This window comes from Perissodus microlepis, chromosome 3 (genome assembly GCF_051167445.1).
Source record: "Perissodus microlepis isolate ML-2025 ecotype Zambia chromosome 3, ASM5116744v1, whole genome shotgun sequence".
Classification (NCBI taxonomy): Eukaryota; Metazoa; Chordata; class Actinopteri; order Cichliformes; family Cichlidae; genus Perissodus; species Perissodus microlepis.
Genome location: NC_140463.1, coordinates 41,984,860 through 42,005,367, shown reverse-complemented (window position 1 = coordinate 42,005,367; position 20,508 = coordinate 41,984,860). Strand labels below are relative to the sequence as shown.

Below are 20,508 nucleotides of genomic sequence, written 5' to 3'. Positions count from 1 at the left end.
AATTTATTATAAATTTTTATTCAGAAAAATAAGTTTATCCAATGTTTTTGCATTCAGTCTATTGCGGTTTTTTTGACACTATTTCCCCATCTGTGCCTGTGAGCTCAAGCTCACAGGCAAAGATGAAGCTGGGGTACACAAACTGTAAAGCCAGGTGGAAAAGGTTTGGATAAGATGTTTTGCAGTACGTTAAAGGATAATACTGAACTTGCCTGGAACAGGTGACTGCTCTGATGAAGGCCTAGGCTGTGGCTCAGATGTTGTGTGGGCAATTACTGCAGCACGCTCCATTTTCAGGTGCCTCACTACACTTGGAGGAACTACAAAATCCGAGTGTTTTAAATCTTGGGTCTAAAAGTGTTGAGAGGGTCAACACACTTAATGACTCCAGATTAGAAGCAGTGTCTGTGACACGACGCCTAAGTTGGTCATGGAGATGGGTGGCTGCTTGTGTGTGGAGATGTAAAGAGTTCTGCTCAAGTGCACAATATAGCATTCTCATCATCGGGATGACCTTTGATCCTGAAACTCTCCTCTCCTCAGACAACTCCACTGTGGCCTGATGGAAAGGGGCCAGCACAAGAAGTGCTTCCCTTACGATGTTACACTCATCGGCCGTAAGTGGAGTTAAATGTGTTGGAAGAGAAGCAAGAGATACCCAGACTGCTTCTTTCTCATCATGTAGCCGTGACAGCATCTGATATGTGCTGTTCCAACATGTTGGTACCTCGTTGATAAGTTTCAAGATGGGCCGTCCCATCTGCTGCTGCCCTTGAGCAAGCTTTTCTTTGGCTGTAGTGCTGGATCTGAAGAATGATACGATTTGTCCCTTATGGATGAAAGTTCCATAAGGGACAAATAAATTAAGTTTGTGTGCAATGCAAACTGAATGTCGAATTTGGAGAGTTCTTGTTGCTGCAGTCATGTTTGGTGCTGCATTGGTAACAAGACACCTTACCTTATTTGTGATCATCCATCATGCCCGTTTTGAATTGGGCCAAATTGCCTGCAGTGTGACTTTGTGGAAAGTGTTTCACACCCAACACAGATGTACACAACTGCATATTCTCATTAATGTAGTGACAGGTAAGAGCCAAATAAGCCTCACAGGCACAATACTAAAGGGTTGGCAGTCCTTTATAATAAAATTCAGGACTGCCTGGTCCACAACAGTCTTCCTAGATGCTTGATTTTAAAATAATAAAACACATATTAATAAAAAAAAAAAAAGATGATAAAGCTGCTCAATGTCTATATAGGCCTACCTCTGTTCATTCTCGGTGTGTTTGTCTCCTCATTTTCATGTTTGGCTCTGTAATGCCTAAACACTGAGGAGGTGCTTTTGTTTGTGTAAGAAAGCAGAACAGATGTGACATTTAACCTGCATAAAATGAAATAAATAATTCACACTGCTGTTTTTCCTATTCTAATAGGTTACACTGAAACAAAGGCAGACAAACAGTTACATTATTTGCAGTTAAAAGATCGAAATGATCCCACACAGCAGAAACAGAGATTTGTATTTTTTTTTTTATCTTTGCGAGAGTAATTTTGTTTTTTTGGTGGTGAATCATTCCGTTAACAAATGCAGATGAGGTATCTTTTAAACACAATTTGGCACCTTGGCAATGAGTGATACAGCAGCTGTATCGATCACGTGACTTTTTCTTAAAGCAACACACGCACCGATACAGGCATCGCTAGGTGAGCTTGATACATGCGCCGGTGCGTCAGTGTTGCTGGACCCATCACTACTGTTTAGTAGTTTAATTTTTCCCAGTTTTGATTATCTTTAGTTCTGTTTTGCCATTTTTCACCTTGTGCTTTACTTTACAATAAACCACCTTCATCTCAGCGAGTGCCTGCGCGTAGATCCTGATTGATTTTCTCCACACGGCTCATCCCCTTGGCCGTGAAAGGAAATCAGAATGTGCAGAGAATTGGTAAGGATGAAAAAAGGGCAACTATGAAGAGTGGAGAAGTGCTTGGTCCAAACGACATACCTGTGGAGGTATGGAGGTGTGTAGGAGAGAGGGCGGTGGACTTTTTAAGCAGGTTGTTTTACTCAATCTTGGGCAGTGAGAGAACGCCTTAGGAATGAGGATGTGTACTGGTGCCAACTTTCAAGGGGAGGAAGAAACTGCTGACGAGGTGCCAAAACATGTGTAGTGTTTGTCTTATCTTCTGATGGTTCTTACTTTATCTTATAATTAAAATAACCATACTTGGGATGGGCAGGCGATTGTTTTCATGTGTCTGTTCATTAGAAACAACAATGGTAAAACCATCATCTACCTCCGCTGACTTGTTTATTTCCCCACATAAACATTTCACATTAAGGACGGGTAGAGTTTGGTGTCATCAACATAACAGAGAAAATTGATATTAAATGTGTAGGAGAGATGACCAATTGGAAGTAGCCAGATAAGAAATGGTAGAGGTCCCTGGGGACACCAGTAGTAAGTGGAAATGGCTGGAATTAGACATTTTTGAGTTGAATTAACTGAGTGCAACTGAAGAGAGAGGACGAACTAGTTCAGGTGTGTGTCAGTAATATCAAGTAAGTTTTGTTATACCTGCATCATTTATATTGTTAAAACTCTAACTTTGATAACAGAGTTAATGGCATATTTCAACTCTGAAGCAAGTTTTCACATTTGATTTTGATTTTAATCCTCTGTAGACCGCTATCTTCAATCATGTTATCATTGTGAGTCTTAACCAAGTGGTGGATTAGCCTCCACATCTGAAGAGGATAGAGTGGAGTGAAAAACAGAAAAGTCAGTGATGTACTAATGTAGCAAAAACAGGAAACATTAGAACTGTAAATGTTTTCTTCCTTGTCTGCAGATTAACAGTCCACAGGTTGGGTGCTCGCACTCTGATTCGTTCCCTGGAGATGAAGGAGAGAGAGCTTAGAGGACAGCAAGATGGAGGAGTGAAGGAGAAGGTGGTGCAGCTCAGTGTCCAATCAGGAGTGAGCAGTTCTTTCACTGCCTTCATTGCTGTCAACAAAGACAACGGAGAGGCGATCCACGGACCCCTGCACCGCAGACATATTCTACCACCCTGCGAGGTTTATTTAAAGCAAAAAAAGCAATACTATGAAACTGTTAATAGCAGGATGTCAGAGTCAATAGAGAGGATTAAAAAGAGCAACTTCAAATCAAACTATTTATGTAGTAGGTGTTTCTTTGCCAATGTCTTTTCCCTGCATTAGAAAGTAATAAGCCAAATAGAAGTACAACACACATCTATGCATTTCCATAAAAACTGATTCTCCCCCGCCCCAAAGTGATGGCTGTCCATTCTTCCTGTAAAAGGTGTGAATATAAACCTGAATGAATGGGAGTAGAAACTGTGTGTGTGCATGAAGACATGCTTGTGTCACTGAGATTTAACAGATTTATGTACGTTCACATAGACAAGTGATAATCATATATAATAATCATTGAATAGTAATAATGTTATTGAACAGGTTAAACATTTAGATATTCCAAAAAGTTGCAAAAAAAAAATACACACAGCTGTGAAGTCAGCTGCACATGAATAACATTAGTACAATGACAACTTTAATCAGAGTGAGTTCAGAAGATCCAAAAGTGAGACACTAAAAACCAGCTAGTGAAAGCAAAAAGTGGCTTTGAAAAATTTATTTCAAGGAATTAAAACACTGATAGGAAAAAACTAAACATGAGGAGAATGGCAATCCTGCAGCGACCAATCAAAGAAGATTGTAATGGCTGCATTGTAAAGAAAGCTGTTGGGTTGTTTTTTTTTTTCGTTTTTCTGAGATATGCAGAGTTTTAACGAACAATTTGAACACTATTATTCATTTACATTATTTGTTCTCAACAGAGATGGGCAGTAATGCGTTACAAGTAACGTGTTACTGTAATCTGATTACAGGCACTTGGCCTGGTGGCCATTCTTTCAGTGGGCATTTCTCAACAACAACTACAAACACTAGTGAAGTGAATGGGCATTTAATAAAAAAATGAAACATTTAATTAAATAATTAATGGCATATTTAATTAATTAATTTTGTCACCTCACTGTAGGGATGGGTACCGGTATCCGGTATACCGGTTCTGACATAAACGGTAGTAACCAGGCCGAAAAGCAGCGCACATTTCGGTGCTTTATTTCGGTGCTTTTTTTTTCCTGAGCTGTGATACACTTTAGATTCTAGCCAATCATTTTACGTTTCCGAGGATAGTAGGCGGGTCCAGGTACGTACGTTCTTTTAGAGCAGAGCTACAGATTAAAAATGCCCAAGGCGAAGCGGTCAAAAGTCTGGCTGTACTTCACAGCAAAAGATGCAAACTCAGCAGCCTGCAACAAGTGCTTTAATCATATATATATATATATATATATATATATATATATATATATATGACAAACACACTTTTATTAAAAATATTTATAGCTTTCATCTCTCTTATATTGAATACTTTTATTGTTTTTATAACATTATTGTTATTATTTTATGACAGGATTATGATAAAGAGCAGCTCCACATTGAATTTTATTCAAGATGACCGGCTGATGGGGAAGAAAAGTAATTAAAGTGATTTTGGTTTTTGGTGCCAGACAGGCTGGTCTGAATATTTCATAAACTGCTGTGTGATTTCTGCTGTGACATTTAGATGTTAGGGTCAGAACTTAGCACAAAATGACATGGAAGCCTAGATCCATCCTGCCTTGTATCAACAGTTCATGCTGCTGTTGCTGATGTACTTTATATCACTGAGGACCATCTGAGCAGTTATTTAAATGCCGTTGCCTGTCTGAGTGTTGCTGCTGACCATCTCCACCCCTTTATGAACACAGTGCACCCACCTTCAGACAGATGTTTCTAGTAGGATAAAGTTCCATGTCCCAAAGTTTAAATCATCTCAAACTGGTATAATGAACATTAAAAGGAATTCACTGAACTTAAAGGGCCTCCACAGCCACCAGATCTCAAAACAAGAGTGTCTGTAAAAGTCTGCAGCAACTGTGTGATGCTTTGCTATTTTACTCACTGATTTACTCATTACCCATCATGACTCATTACACTGCTGGGGTAATGTTTCTGCCATTTTCTGAATGTAATTTTACTAATTATTTTATTTTATTTTTAAGATTTAAGACTTTGCAGCTGTGGGTGGACAGTCTTTGCAGTCTCACATGAAAAGTTCTTAAAAACTTAAAGACTGGAAACAAAAAGATCAAAAAAGGAAAAGGTTCTTTACTGTCCAGGGATGTCTGAGAGACAGAAGAGTTTATTCCACTCTGACAGTTATATTATTATTATTATTATTATTATTATTATTATTATTTGATTTGATTCCTAAAAATATGAATTGTTAGGTACCCTCTGCTCTACCTGAATGTCGCTTATAATAAAAAGCACTTAGATTGCTCAGTTAGAGTAGAAAAGTGTAACATAAATAAGAAACGTTCCATTTACCAGTTCGGCGTCACAGGTGTTGGTGAGTGAGCTGAATGAAGTAGCTAAGAGTGAAATGATTTCTGCTGGGCAGCTACACAAGTGTGCGTTCTATTACACAATGGCTACAAATAGAGTAAAGCCCTACCTTAAATCTGCTGATAACATTCACTGAACTTATCCTCCTTCTCTGACTCTTTAAGGTCTTTATGCGTTTGCTTTCAGTCTTCACGTGTCAAGTAGTTGACACAGATTAACTCTGACATCCAGGAAATGCCGACAGCGAGGAAACAGCCGAACCAACAAATGAACAAATTCTTCCTTCTCTTATTTTTCGGTTCATGCATCCTTGATTTCTTTGCTCTCATTTCCTTGAACCTATCAGTATATCTTAGCTCCTCCCACCAGAGAAGTGAGCAAGTGAGGCGAGGAAAACATGTAGAGAGGAGCTAAGAGGCTTTTAACAATATCAGACATCCTTGCTTTAGTCGTTTTAAAGCAATGCCAGTTAAATATAGCACATCCATTGTTTCGTTACAGCAGACTGCTACTAAAGTATTTGGGTGGGTCCGTGTGATGAGTGAGACTTTTAAGTCTGTGCCAGAGACAGAATAATTCTCTCATCCAGGATATACTGAATGCAATTTAACAGTTAAGATAACACAGAAACAAATTATTCCCCCTTTTCTTATATTTTGGTTTCTACATCCTTGATTCCTTTGCTCTTATTTCCCCAATCATCAAATTGCAGCTCAGTCCCTCACACATGACGAGTGAACAGACAAGGTGAAGAAGACATGAAGAGAAAGGGGCTAAGACGAGAGGTATTCGTGCCTCCGAGCCATTACAGCAATGTCAGTTAAAAATGATGTTTGGCACAGATGCTGCTGATGTTCATTATTTTGTTGCAGCACACTCCAACATATTTACAGAGTCCTGTTTCCACTCCCTGTTTGTTATGTCTCTTTTATACGTCATTAGTAAAACACTTTACTCAGGATATAGTAGATCCTCCAGATCTCCCCTTTCCTGAGACTCAAACATGCTTTAAGACGGCACATTAAGACTGATTACTGGGTCACAGCCTGCAGCACAGAAAAGAAGGGAAGGCAATGAATAGATAATGAATAGTCCTGTTGTTCATACCTGTTTTAGACAGTAGGGTGAGCAGTTTAATCCTTCATCTGTATTTAGGTATAAGAGAGCCATGTCTGCTTTGAGAGATTGGTTATTGTGATGGATTGTAGTTGTTGAACTTGGAAGATGAAATCATCTACATCCTGCAGGGTTAATGATCACCTTCTTTGATTTCTCAAGTGCATTCAAAATGATTCAGCTGCTGCTAGTGAGAAAAAAGTACAGTAATATCAGTAAACACCACCTCATGGATTACTGACTGCCTGACAGGCTGACCAGAGTATGTGAGACTGGGCCGAGCTCTGATTTAGTGATGTGCAGTAGGAGCTCCACAGGTGGACAGTTCTGTCCTGGACTTCATACACTCAGACTTTCAGTACAAGTTTGAGTCAAGACACCTTCAGAAATACCCTCATGATTCTGCAGAGGCTGGATTTATTAGTGATGGCAGGAGGAGGAGTGTGAAGCACTGGTGGATGATTTTGTGATGTAATCTTGAAACAATCATCAGCTGAAGTACAAGTACCTGGTATTTGTAGTACATTGAAAACAGGCTGAACTGGAAGATCAACACAGAGACTGGATACAAAGGACATGAACAGACTTTCCTCAAGTAGTGAGAGCCTTCCACATGTGCAATGCTGTCTCTGTAAGGCAGAATAAATATGTTGATCATTATTAAATCATTTAGAAGAGAGAAACCTAATGTTTAATTCTTCTCCTGTAACTGTTTTACTCTTTGGTGTAGTTGAGGATGTTTTATTGTTCTTTCTTTGTGACTTTTTATACTGAAATTATTTTGGTTTGTCTCTTAGTGGTCATGACCAGGACAGTTTCTATGGGGATGGGGTTGTAGAGAGGTGTGTAAGACTGTAACTCTGCTTCCTGGTCCAAGGTCTGGAGAGCCACATTTTGGGGTTTTGAATCCATTCAGTCAGATTTCTATAAATGTGCGGTGCTCCATGTATAGTAGTCTGGATGCCATCTCTCCTGATAAGACCACCTTTTCCCCAGAAAGCTCACATAACTCAGACAAGCAGCTTTTTAATGTGAACCTGCAGATATTTTAGTAAAAACTGCCTCTGCTGTCATGTCTGTCTCTTGTTTTTTTTTTCTTACTTACATCAGAAAACGTTTCATGTGACTTCATCCTCATACAAGAGACACAGCTGTAGCTATAAAGCTAAGGAAAGTTTCTTTATGGTCCAGAGGTTGCTCAGCAGAGGATCATTTAAACATGCAATCAGGACCACGTTTTAAGCGGACTGTTGTGACTGGCTGAAATGAAAAGACCCATGAAAATGTTATTAATGTTACCTTCTCATAAAGAAGGAGAACACATTCAGTCTTATTTCCATTTAAATATATATTTTTAAGTAATTAAAAATAAATCCTAATGATATGCCAGCTTCTATAATGATGCTTGACAATGTAGAACAAACATGATGACACAAACTCCTAGATAACTTAAAAATCAACCAGTATTTATGGAAATGTGCAGGACTTGTTTGCATCATTGTTTCACAGAATAGCATTATCAAGATGTAACGATAGCCAAACTGGCCAGCAGGTGTCACTGTGGTTTCATATTGTTTCGAAATAATTTCAGTGCAAATGCTTCAGACATTTCAGTGTTTCTGTTTTGTTCAAGCCTCAGTTTGACCATCAAATTGTGGAGTGTCGCACCAAAGAGTTTCATTCAGACTTTGGTGCAACACTCAGTGCTATTTAGACTCAAACATTGCTTCATGTGTGTTGCATAAGCGTATTTTGGACTTCTCAACAATGGAGCCATCAAGGAAGCATTCCCAGGTGTAGGAATATTTTAAGCTGGTGTCACCAAAAAATAGAGAAATAAATTTACTCTCAGTGTTTATTCAAATTAAATATACTTACAGGTCTATATCTTTCATGGGGTGCTTTTGTTACTGTAAATAAATAGAATACGATATTATGTGGGAAATAAATAAATGTGAGATGAAAATGATAATGAAACTGATAATATCAATGTTTGTATTTCCATACAAACACAACACAACTGCCTTATTGCATTATGTAAAAACCATCTTCCCTACCCAGGATATAATTAACAATCAACAATGTTTCTCAATGTTTTATTTTTTAATTATTATTTTGTAGATCGAATTAGTCAGGCAGATTTTTCTAAGATGGAATACACAAAACAAAGATGTGTAAAATGAAGTCAGGCTGTCAGGATATTTGAGAAATTCTTGCAATGATTTTAAAATACGTATGAAAGGTGCATCACACACGCAAGGCTTCTTTTGGCAGTACATAGACCACCGTTGCCAGCAGATGTCACCCGTGAGAGTAATGAATGAAGCTTATGATCCAGTTTTTGACAGTAGTTCAAAAAGACTTACAGCTCCCTTACTGTGCCATCACTACACCCAAGAACCCAAACCAAACTCCAAAAAAGGGGGACTTCCACTTCCACTGATGGGAACAAGTCACACGCGTGAGCTGCACTGATTTCAGTTGTCTGATTTAGTTTAATTATAATCAGAAATACAGTTAATATGATTCAAATAAGTCAGAATTGACCTTTTAGACTACAGTTTAGTTTTATGCTACTGTATACAGTACCATTTAGAAATCAGGTGTACCAAACTGACTTCTGCACAACACATCTGATGGTCCGAGTTCCATATATTCCATGTCTTCAGTTTGTATCTACTATGTAGAAATTTGTAAAAATAAATAGAAACCTTTAAAGGTTTGTCCAAAACTTTTGACTGTCATGTCAACAGTCACTAGAGAAAGAGAAGAGAATGAATGAAAACAAAAGAAATAATAAACACAGTCTATAAAAAATTTCTGCTCAGATGGAAAACAAAAAATTGATATCAGATAACTCACGCACTTCCTGGGTGTGTTTTTTGTTTATTTCTTGTCTTATTAATGCAATATCACATACAGACTGATTTTTGTGAAACATAAATGTAAATATTTGATCATAAACAAAAACAATAAATAAAGGTTATTACAGGACATTCACTTAATTAAAAGAAAAACTGAAATAATCTTTTAATAAACATGCTTTACTTTGATTTTTTTTTTAATATTAAATGCAGACTTGGGTGAAGATGAACACAAACTGCACTGGTTTTCTTTCCTCATTGTAAACTATAACGCTTGAACATATATATCCACTAATGATACCTTTAGTTTTGTCTCATACTATGTTTGACTTTTTTTATGTTATTATATTTGGTTTTTCTGTACACCAGAAGAAAATTAGTTGAAATTCCAGTAATCTCATTGGACATAAAAAGACTCTTTGAGACTTTTTCCTGCCTGCTGTTTTGTGATATTTTTCCAAGCAGCAGGAATATCAGCAGGTTCTGTATTATACTGTTTGGCAAAGTCCATGTTGTACTTTGCTATCACATATTTCCAGTAGTGTGATGCTTCAAGGCTCACATCTGGATGGATTTTCCAGTCTGGATAAATTGCCTTGTATCTCTTGTAAGGGTGATATTCATGGTTTGTATCACTGCAACAAAACTGCTGGTCACTGATCACAAGAGAAGAGCATATGTCAGTGATCAGTTTTTGTGTATTTGGCCAACGAAATCCTCCCAGACCTTGAGGGCGATGCAGTGCAGCAAAGTGCTCAGTATGGGCTCTTCCTCCAGCATCACAGGGAGCTTTGCAGAATGGACACTGTTTGCCACAACCAACCAGTTTGTTGAAAAGCTCATTCTGGGGCTGCACATGGAGATACTGTAGTTTCATTTCAAAGTTCCATTTCTGAAACTCTTTTCTGAGATATTCTGCCATTTCCATTACACACTCTGTGAGCCAGTGAGCAAACTGTTCCTTGTCAGCATTGTTCAGGATCATGAAAGCACCAAGAGCATCCTGGGAAATGACCAGTTTGTCACCAAGTTCTTTACAAATATCTTCAACAAATGTCTTCAAATCATCACCCATTCCTCTTTTGGCCTTGTTGATGGCGTCGTTTATGCTTCTGATACATGACTGGAGATGTCGGTGCTCAAACTCAGATACTGACACAGTTGAGAAATGCTCCACTATTTGATGGTGAATCCATGTCTTGACATATTTCTCATATGAGTCAATATAGCTCACATAGTTTTGAAAATCATCCTTTGAAAGTAAATCCAGTAAAACTGAATACTGGAAGCACATCCGTGTACTGAACTGCTCACATGTCAGCATTTCGCCAGTGATATCAGCTCCCAGTATATGACTGATAAAGTCTTTAACAGCAGGCTTCAAGCATTTGTTGGTGAATTCTTCTGCCTTCTTCTGACACTGGTCTCTTTCATGGAATAAATCTTTGAAATCATCACGAAACTTTTCGTTGTTTTTCATCAGACATCTGTAGGGATCATTTGTTTGGATGAAATCTTCGTGCATTTTCTGAAACTTTCTGGCTGCAAATCCACAGATGTGCTGTTTTAGAGAAACTTCAAACTCAATGTTTGTCCTAACATCTTGATTGTTTTTTAGTTTATAATCAATTATGTGTAGGAGCTCCTGGATGTAAGTATCTAAGTAGTTGTTTTTTCTTTTCACTTTTTCTCTCACAAACAGAGTGCAGGCATCTATGATGTGGCCAGCCAGTACTTTTAAAACCATAGTGGGATTTTTAAAGCGCAAAAATTTCATTTGACTTTGTTTAAGTTTTCCGTAGAATCCTTCAGGTGTATATTTGAAAGGCTCTATTCCACAATCCTGCAGACTTTTTTGACTTAATAATTCACATGCACTCCCCCTGTGTGACAGATTGAGTCTCAGGTAGTAATATACGCTGGTGAAGACATCTGTTGTCTTTTGTTGAGAAAAATAAAGTTTTTCCAGTGTTTCACTCCACATCTTATCAAACTCTTTTTCCAGCTCTTCATCACTCATCTGGACATTTTTCTTTCTGCATTTATCTATCGACACACAAACTGCCTTTTCAATCTCTTTTGTATGATTCTTCTTAATTTTATCAATTTCTATCATTCCCTCTCTGATTTCTGCTGCTGCTGTGAGCTGATTAAACACAGATCTCTCCATTTCAAACCAAAGGATCTGTGCACTGTTTAAGAATTCCTCTCTGTATCCTTCAACCAGATAAACATGGTACTCCTTTTGCTGAAAATAATGTGTCAGATTTTCTAGAAGCTTTATCTCCCATGTAGACACCACTGTGGAGGCTTCACTATTCAAAGATGTGAAAAATTCTCTCATGTCAAAAGAGTCAGATTTTGCTGCAAATGTACCAAAATTGTAAATTCTTGTTTGTGCGTTGGTTACCCAGGTGTATATTTCTCTTTGGAATTCCCACTCCCATTTGTTGAATTCTGTGCAGAGTCTTATGTATGCATCAGCTACGAGGCTGTTTCTGAAGCTGAAGTTTTCGTGCTTTACTGCAGTCCACAGACTTATCATCCACTCTTTAAACTCAGAGATATCATTAACAGATGACTCACAGTTTCCCAGCAGTTGGATGATGTGTTTCTTGAGCTCATACACAGCCTCACTGTAGCCTGCATTGACTGGTGCCATTGGTGGGTTTCCATTCCAGAGTCCAGGAATGTACCAGTTCCCAGTGTCTGGACTGTACTCCATCACATCAGTGAAGCTCTTGTTCTCCTCTTTCTTTTCCATTTTGGCTGCTGCCTGGGTCATCTCATTTAACTGTTCCAGGAGCAGTTTCCTGTCTCGTGAGTTCTTCTCATGGGCTGAAACATCGGACACATTCTGGTGAACAAACACACATTTAGGCTTTTTGCCCACCTCCTTCATCCTGAGAAAAGCATGCACAACTATTTGTAGGATGTCCTTCATTTCAGTTGAATTCTCCATTGCAATATTAACAATGGTGACATCACTCAGCCCCACAACAAGTGTAGCAAGCTCATTGTCGTGCTCATAGCTATTGTCTAGTTGTGCAAGTTCTGGTGACTTTAAGCCCTCAGTGTCAATGATCAGCATGAAGTCACAGTTTAGGACTTTTTTCATGTCTTCATTGATTTTGATGAGCAACATAAAGGCACCTCGAGTACATCGACCACTGCTGACTGCAAACTGCACTCCAAACATGGTGTTAAGGAGAGTGGACTTTCCTGTGCCCTGAACTCCAAGAACTGTGACTACCAGGATCTTTCTGTTTGGAGACACCAAGTCACTGAGCTGAGAGAGAACATCACTCACCCATCTGAGAGGGATGTTGGATGCATCTCCATCTACAAGCTCAAGAGGAAATCCATCAAGCAACAACTCTGCACACAGTTTGGGCAGATGCTGCAGCTTTTGACGTGATGGATCTGTTTGTGGAAGGGACAGTGAGGCTTCATAGATCTGACCCATTTCACGGAAGAAGTGTTCAGTCCCCAGTGAGCTGTTGGAAATTTGTCTGTCAATTTCTTTGATCTCCTCTTTGTTCTTACATTTTTCTTTATATTTCTCCCGGAGTTCAGACAGTTTTACACGAGACATGTTATCGAGGTTCATTCGCATCCATTTCAGGAAATAAAACCTCTCTGTTCCTGGGCTTGATATTGCATTGATGAAACATGTCATAGCTGTCAACATGTCATAAGAGTTTTGTTTTTTTCGTAGTTTTTTTTTCCTTTTCTGAAGTTCGCTTTTGTAATCTTCTATATTTCTAGACCCGACATGTTGAAGTCGAAAATCTTCCTTCTCTAACCAGGTAAGTAGTTTCCATATTTCACCTTGCTGTGGAAGCTGATTTTCTTTGTATTTAAGGATGTCTTGAATTTCAGCAGTGATGGCTTCAGCATTTGTCTTTGCAGTCTGGCACTCTGGAGAGTCTTCATCAACCAGGATTCCCAGTTTATGTGCAATGTCTGCCATCTGCTCTGTTTGCATCTTCATTTTTGAGTGTTCAATTACATCTCTGACTTTTTTTCTCAAACTTTTCACAAAGTCTGCATCATTTTTCTGTTTCTTCCTAATAATTATGATGTTTTCATTAGTAAAGCCCATTTCAGTTGCTGCTTTTTTTAAAGCATCTTTACTGAAGCGTTTGCTGTAATAGTTACCCACTAAGAAGATCTGTGGTTTGTGCTGTTGGTTGGTAAGTAGACTGAATTCAGACTCAGAGACCAAATGGTCAAAAAACACAAAAACTGCTGCAGATGTCTGACACAAAAAGGAGTATTGTGTTTCAAATGAAGCAATGTCTCCACGAAGGTTAGCTACAGCCACTGGCTGACTGAAAATATCAATGTTTGCTTTTCCACAAGGAAGATACCAAGTAATTTCAGTCAGTCCGTTGGATATTCTTCTTGAACTGTCACCACACTCCATGTTGCGGTGAACAAAGGTGTCATGGTACTGCTGAGAATTGCTCAGAAGCTTATTGAGAATCTCTGACTTGGACGAGGAGCACTCACCCAGTCTGACAAAAGAGATCATTGGAAGTTCAGAGAGAACGATTCTGTCTTCAATGAAGCCCTTGGACTCTGACAGAGACTGAGGTCTGTACTTTTTAACAATGTCTCTCATGGCCCACAGCATGAGTGTGCACTGATTGGTGTCACAATTTGGAAGCAGCAGTGGAACAGAGAACTGACACATGGACATTTTTACTGCCATTTCCTGCTGCAGAAAACCATCAGAACACAGAAAGAGAGCAGTGATTATATCAAGAGGGTTCACCTTGTCATCTGTGTTTGGACTGTCAGAATCAAACTCTGTTCTTCCTGATTCCTCATCACTGCTTGAGTCACACTCTGAGGTATATGTCACATTTCTAGCTGTCACGTTAACCATCATCAGTTTCCTTAGAAAATGCCAAAGTTGGTCTGATTTACACTTTGCAGGTTCATCAGTGATGGTCCTCATTTTGAGCTCAAGCATGTTGCAGAGTGATAGTTTCTCTCTGTAGTACTGCTCCAAGCCCAGGTCCTCCAATACCCTCTCCAGCTGTGTCTCTGTGGATACAGAGAATCTTAATTTTAACAAAATACTGGCATTTTAAAAGGCCATTTAAAACATGTTTTAAATCAATTAATGATTTTCTTTATGCAACAACCTTAAAATATCTTCATGTAGTTTTTTTTGGGCCACAATGACTGAAAGGTTTTCACACAGTATGGTATGAATACTGTATGACTGTTGTAATCTTGTTAGCTGTTGTATATTATTATTAATATATATCTTTTTGCTTCTCACTGGATTTTAGTTCAACATGTGTAAGAAGAGAAATACAATTTGGTTTTATGTTAAGTTTTATCCTATATTTTTATAGTAGAGTTTAGTGGAGGTTAGTTGCTTACTGCCTAATGAACAGTGCTTCCTCTGAGACAATTTAAAATGCTGATCCACAGGTCTAAAGTTACATTCCAGTATGTTGTCCAGAAGTTAGGTTCTGTGGGAACTGGTCCCTGTGCAAAATCCCTGGAATTTTTTAAAGGCCCTGCAGAAATGCTGTGCACTGTTCTAGCTGATGTATTAAAGTCTAAAGCTGGACAAGATAATGACCATGTTAAGACAAGTGTGTACAAAAAATAACACAGTGTTATGTACTTTAAATACTTTTTACTCTTGCCCACTATATTTTCCACTACATGGCAGGGAAGACATGATATCTTCACTTCACAGTTGTTGTAAAATCACATCAACAGTGTGATCACTGAAAGGCTTCAAAATAATAGCACTAATGCCATCAGTCAGATTCATCTATAGCTTTAGATTTTCAACGTTACATATACAAGTGAGGCTGTAACAATAACTCCACAAAAGCAAAGAAAAATATGTTTGTTTGGCTCACATGCTGTTATGATGAGGTCAAACGTATGCACAAACACATGCAGATATGTTTATGTCATTGTAGCTCCTGTTTTTTACAAGAATCTGAATTTGATCATCTACATCAGGAAACAAGTTGTAGCGCTCCTTGAACACCTGTTTTTAATTTGTGTTTGCTTTGAGTTACTGAATCTGCACTTTGTAAAAGGAAAAAAAAAAATCTGAAATATTTCTAAAAAAAAAATTTCAGTAAATTCCTTTCACTCACTTGTGTTCATAGACGTCTCAACAGACAGTGTTTCACTGCTGTCCATTTCTTCGGGAGCCTCAAAGGAGTTTTCTTTGTTTGATTTTATGTTGCAGAGAGTTGAGCTGTTCATTTATCATGCACGGTTTCTCCCTCCATGCAGTGGTAGGAGCAGGATCAGGATCTGTGGGGATTAGTGATGTTAATAATAATAAAGCATTTTACTTACAATTGCTGCTTACAGGATGCACATAATATCAAGCCTTTTTACTAAAACATGATATTGTTACTTCATTACATTAAAACTTTAAAAATCAATCTTTACTGCTTTTTTTTTCACTGCCCAGCAAATTTTTTTATTTATTTATTTTTTTAAATCTGCCATTTTCCAGAAACTAGATGATGATGGATTCAAAAACAGCAATAAAAATATTCAATCACATACACTTTTGTGCAAATCCATTTTTTTTTTCACATTTCTGCTCATTGTGTTTATGCTTCTCCAACACAATTTAAATTTTTTTCACAGGTTCCTTTTAACTGGACAGAATTGCCGACTGGCCTGGATGCAAACTAATTTCCAGTATGCAGCAGGAGACATTTTAAGCTGGCTTTTGCGCTGTCAGTGAACAGCCTCCACTCATCTGCATCATAGTCACAACCCAATGCACCCAAAAGCACTTCTACATCAACACAACAAGTGAAGTCATCACATAAATATTTTCTCATGAGAACAGTATTTTTGTTTCAGGAAAGTAGTTCCTTGCCTGTCAAACCCTGTCATCCCATCCTCCTGTCCAGTTTAAATAGGCATCTTCTCTCTAAAAGTAATAAGAGGAAAGTCTGAAAGTCTGTATGCCACAAAGGCCACCACCCTGACAATCAAAAAAAGGGTAAATGGGAAAAATACCTTATTAAGAAGGGTGTGAATTTAAGGCACTTGTGCAATCCTGCAGGCCTAATACAGAAGATATCACTTAAAAAGTGGCACAACACAGAAGACAGAAAATTATTTTATGTTGGATTACTGTGTGGGGCTTTTATTTGAAGTCTGAAACTCTTTGTAAAGTGCTTTACAAATAAAGTCATTATTTAAATTATTTTAACTGCTCTGCAGAGTAGGAGTACTCAGATTACTCAGATATTTTAATGAAGTATAAGCAAGTAAGAGTCCTGTATTTTAAGTCCTGCATTAAATTAGAAAAGCATTAAAATATATTTAAATATTCTAAGGTAAATGTAGTTATTCTGCAGAATAAGCACACGCCCTTTACGCAGACTCAGGAAAGATCTTGCGTCGTCATCCAGCACCCACTGTTCTCAACCCGGAAATCAATTTATCGATCCCTCTGTGATGCATAAAACTGTTTGTCATTACAACATTAATGGTGTTTAGACTGAACCAGCTGCTTCTCTCTGCTGCACTTATTAAAATGTTCTTATTACGTGACAGAATTCCTAAAGCAATCATAAATCAGATGATACGCAGACACACACACACTGAGATATCTGTTACAAAACATCAGTATTAAAACAACTCACCTTTACATAACAGCTCTGCTTTTTATTTTCTGCTTCAGGCTTTTTTTCTTCTTTATGCAGTAAATTTACGGACAAACCGTCCTGTAGATGAAGCACGTTTCTCTCCAAATGTCGCAGCAGTGAGAGCGCTCCTGCTATTCTGTTGGTGTTGGGGAACTATGATTATTTTCACTTTTGGTTTAATGACCACGTGGCCAAGTCTCTTAGCTTTTATAATTTACAAAATAAATAAATAAATAACGGCAAATTACCAAGAACAAAGTTTCCGTTTTCATTTTCCTAACTTCGAATGGATCAGATATCAGAAAAGGCAAGGCACACGTTGGAATCAACGTTTATCCTTAAAATGAAGCATAAAGAAATAGAAGAATTGCAGATGGTAAATATTCTGAATTATTTTTGTTATTATATGTTCGAGTCCGTATGTCCTGAATATAAAGCTTCTTGTTTTCGCTGTTTATATCTTTTGCGTTCGGAATATTATTGATCGAATTCATTTTATTTCAGAAAGTCTTAAAGCCGCAGGCATCAACACGCCTGAAGGCGGCGCTGTGACCCACCTTTCCCCAGCCAGTTATCGAGCTTCCGGTACGCAGAGAATAAACTACCAGTTTATCTAGGGAAGCTTGCGGTACAGCTTAAAAAACATGCTCCGTATAAACTGGCCATGATATAAAGAATCATTGTGACCTGAGTCTGTGCTCTGAAGGTAAGAGTACTCCCAGGCTGGAGTGACATAGAGGAAACACTCGTGTTTCATTTACACGGTTAGCTTAGCTTAGCCACTGCACTGTTTATAGCGTTAGCACGTTGTTAGCGAGTTGCTCCTAGAGAAGTACATCTTTATCAGTGTTAGATTGAGACACTGGGTTTGTTCGGGATACGGACGTTATCGTTACTGGAAGATGTGATAACTATATGAGCTCACCAGCACAGCTCAGGTGAGCGTATCTGTAGATGTTTGTATGTATTTTCATTTCGAAACTGATTACCCGAGTTATACAGGGACCGTTCTTTTTGTTGTTGAATTCATTTTTATCTTGGGCCAGCTTGAACAGCTGCAAACCATAAAATGATTAAAAATCTAAGAATATTATTTGATTTTTTTTATGCATTAATTTTTTATCTAGTCATGCACAAATAAGGTGATTTGTATTCGTGTGTCCTTAAGGTAATTTTCCTACTACCAACGAAACAATATAAATTAACTGAGATTTTACAGGAAGTGACTATATTTGCTAATGTGACTCCTACTTATTCTCTTTAAGCTTAGCCTTTTAACCAGAGTCCTTAAGTTCTACTAAGTGAAATGGAAAATGCATGACAGAAACATGCACTACAGGGTAGACTGTTTACCACTGGGTAAATACTGAGCAGAGCCTGCAGATAAACTACAGATACATTTATTCAACTTCAAATTTACTAACAGATGATAAACTTGATGGATAAAATGCAAGAATCTTACATTTGTTTCAGCTGCACCACCGTCATTATTCTCAGAAATACTCCCATCGTCTCCAGCATGGCATCATGATGAAATGGGTTTTAAAAAAAATGGAATGAATCATAAATAACAGGAAATTTCCATCAGTGAGTCCACAGATAAATGATTGTCCACAGCTCAGTACAGGTTTTTTGAAACAGTGATTACTACATACAGTGGCGAGCAGCTTATTGACAACCTGACGGCTGCCTTCATGTCTACATAGCAACAACATCACTACATACTGTAGATTTTATTCTGAGCTGAGAATAAATCCAGCATGACCTCATGATTGCTGTCCAGGGTGAACATAAATGCTGTCTTTTAAAGAGACTCTGTGACAGTCTGACTTAAATGTTTAGAAAAATGCAGGTTAAAGTGTTCCAGTATGTACTCTGATATTGACTGGATGAAATGAAAGTGTGTGTCAGCTAAATACTTTAATTGCAGCAGGAGAGAAGGCGTCAGAAACTTTAAGTTTATCAAAAAAAAAAACCCTGCCACTGAGCTCGCTGATGTCAGCTGCTGGGGTACCAAACTCAGGCCTGTGTTTAAATTAACTTAGTGAACAGGAAATGGTGGACTTCTCTCATCCCAGGGTTACGTCTGTTTTCACTTAACCTGCGCTCTATAGACTCCGGATGCTTAAATGTTGAAATGTTTGTGTATATGTCACCTTACTGTCGGTTTCCTATGTGCAGATATAGAGATGATGCGTTAGATCTATTCTGAATAGTATTTCTGAAAGGTATCCTGAGGCTAATCTGACCATGTTACACCACCTTCTGTCTACTTTCCTCAGCTTCTTTGTGTGGCCCCATCTGCTACCACAACTTGATCCCCTGGCACAAATCTAAACATGACGGAGACACGCAACCCCAGTATGTCCTCCATCCCTCAGACGGGCCCTGCACACACAGACTCCAGCTCACCTGCTGTAGAGATGGACCCAGTGGAGTACACTCTAAGGAAGCGTCTTCCCCGGAAGCTCCCAAAAAGACGCAACGACGTCTACGTCAACATGAAGACGGACTTCCGGGCTCAGCTGGCGCGCTGTCAGAAGCTTCTGGAAGGTGGGGGTCACAGAGAGATCTGTGTTCACGGCTTGGGCCTGGCCATCAACCGGGCTATTAACATTGCCCTTCAGCTGCAGGCCAGCAGTCAGGGGGCGCTACAGCTGGCAGCCAACACCTCCACAGTGGAGCTTGTGGACGACCTGGAGCCCGAAGATCCTGATGAGGCCGGAGAGCCGATGACGCGTACACGTAACAATTCGGCCATTCACATAAAGGTGTTCTATCCTGACGCTCAGTGACCAATCAGGAGGTTTCCTGTGGATCAGCCTGAGATTCTCCATTAGCCCTCAGGCCCTGTTTGTTCCCTCATTAACCAGTAGATCACAAACACTGAGTTTATGTAGAGAGCCACCTTTGCTATTCTTGTGTTGTATACATTTTTCAGTCTGCATGCTTTGGAGCAACACTAGTGTGCACTATAATTTATACATATGTGGCTGTGCCAACTTTTTTTTTTTATGTGTATAATGTTTGTGTGTTCAGGTTTTAAAGATGCCGATAAGAAAGCAGCAAACAGGTGTTATTGTTGTAAATCTCCACTAGGAGGCAGTAGCAGCTACAATAAACATGCCAGGAAGTTGTTACTCTGCAGACTAACTTCTATAGCTCCATCACAACAGTGTTTTGTCAAATTGTTTACAGTGTGAGTTCAGCTGAGGGTCACTGAGACGTAGACTCTGTTTAAATGTGATTTGTGTCTCTGAACTGCTGCTCAAAATGTATATAATGAATGCTGGATTGTTTGAAATCTGGGTAAAAATAAAAACTTGCCAGAGTGTATCTTTCTTTAACTATTATTTCTGTATTCGTGGCTGGAAAATTTGTATGTGGAACC

General features: G+C 38.6%; 3 protein-coding genes across 4 annotated transcripts; 1 reads left to right on the top strand and 2 right to left on the bottom strand.

Moving 5' to 3' along the window:
* Positions 1 to 253: 253 nt before the first annotated feature.
* LOC146391541 (zinc finger BED domain-containing protein 4-like) lies at positions 254 to 760 on the bottom strand. The gene has a single exon (XM_084922851.1). The coding sequence runs from the start codon at positions 758 to 760 to the stop codon at positions 254 to 256; it is 507 nt and encodes a 168-aa protein (XP_084778977.1).
* Positions 761 to 9,323: 8,563 nt separating this feature from the next.
* LOC146391540 (up-regulator of cell proliferation-like) lies at positions 9,324 to 17,265 on the bottom strand. Its single transcript, XM_084924522.1, has 3 exons — positions 17,115 to 17,265; positions 15,594 to 15,756; positions 9,324 to 14,508 (listed from the first exon to the last, which is right to left on the bottom strand). The coding sequence occupies exons 2-3, from the start codon at positions 15,703 to 15,705 to the stop codon at positions 9,851 to 9,853; spliced, it is 4,770 nt and encodes a 1,589-aa protein (XP_084780648.1). The 5' UTR covers positions 15,706 to 15,756; positions 17,115 to 17,265; the 3' UTR covers positions 9,324 to 9,850.
* Positions 17,266 to 17,669: 404 nt separating this feature from the next.
* On the top strand, positions 17,670 to 20,453 carry pop7 (POP7 homolog, ribonuclease P/MRP subunit). Of its 2 annotated transcripts, none has more exons than XM_084924520.1 (2): positions 17,670 to 17,823; positions 19,400 to 20,453. In XM_084924520.1, the coding sequence occupies exon 2, from the start codon at positions 19,457 to 19,459 to the stop codon at positions 19,910 to 19,912; it is 456 nt and encodes a 151-aa protein (XP_084780646.1). In that variant the 5' UTR covers positions 17,670 to 17,823; positions 19,400 to 19,456; the 3' UTR covers positions 19,913 to 20,453. The 2 variants fall into 2 exon arrangements, with proteins under 2 accessions (XP_084780646.1, XP_084780647.1); XM_084924521.1 differs by lacking the exon at positions 17,670 to 17,823 and adding an exon at positions 17,840 to 18,055.
* Positions 20,454 to 20,508: the final 55 nt, after the last annotated feature.

Coding starts and splice junctions, on each gene's coding strand:
- LOC146391541 (XM_084922851.1), bottom strand. CDS start 760: ATGGGACGGCCCATCTTGAAACTTATCAACGAGGTACCAACATGTTGG.
- pop7 (XM_084924520.1), top strand. CDS start 19,457: ATGACGGAGACACGCAACCCCAGTATGTCCTCCATCCCTCAGACGGGC.
- LOC146391540 (XM_084924522.1), bottom strand. CDS start 15,705: ATGAACAGCTCAACTCTCTGCAACATAAAATCAAACAAAGAAAACTCC. Junction 14,509..15,593: donor TGAGACGTCTATGAACACAA/GTGAGTGAAAGG, acceptor CTGTATCCACAG/AGACACAGCTGGAGAGGGTA.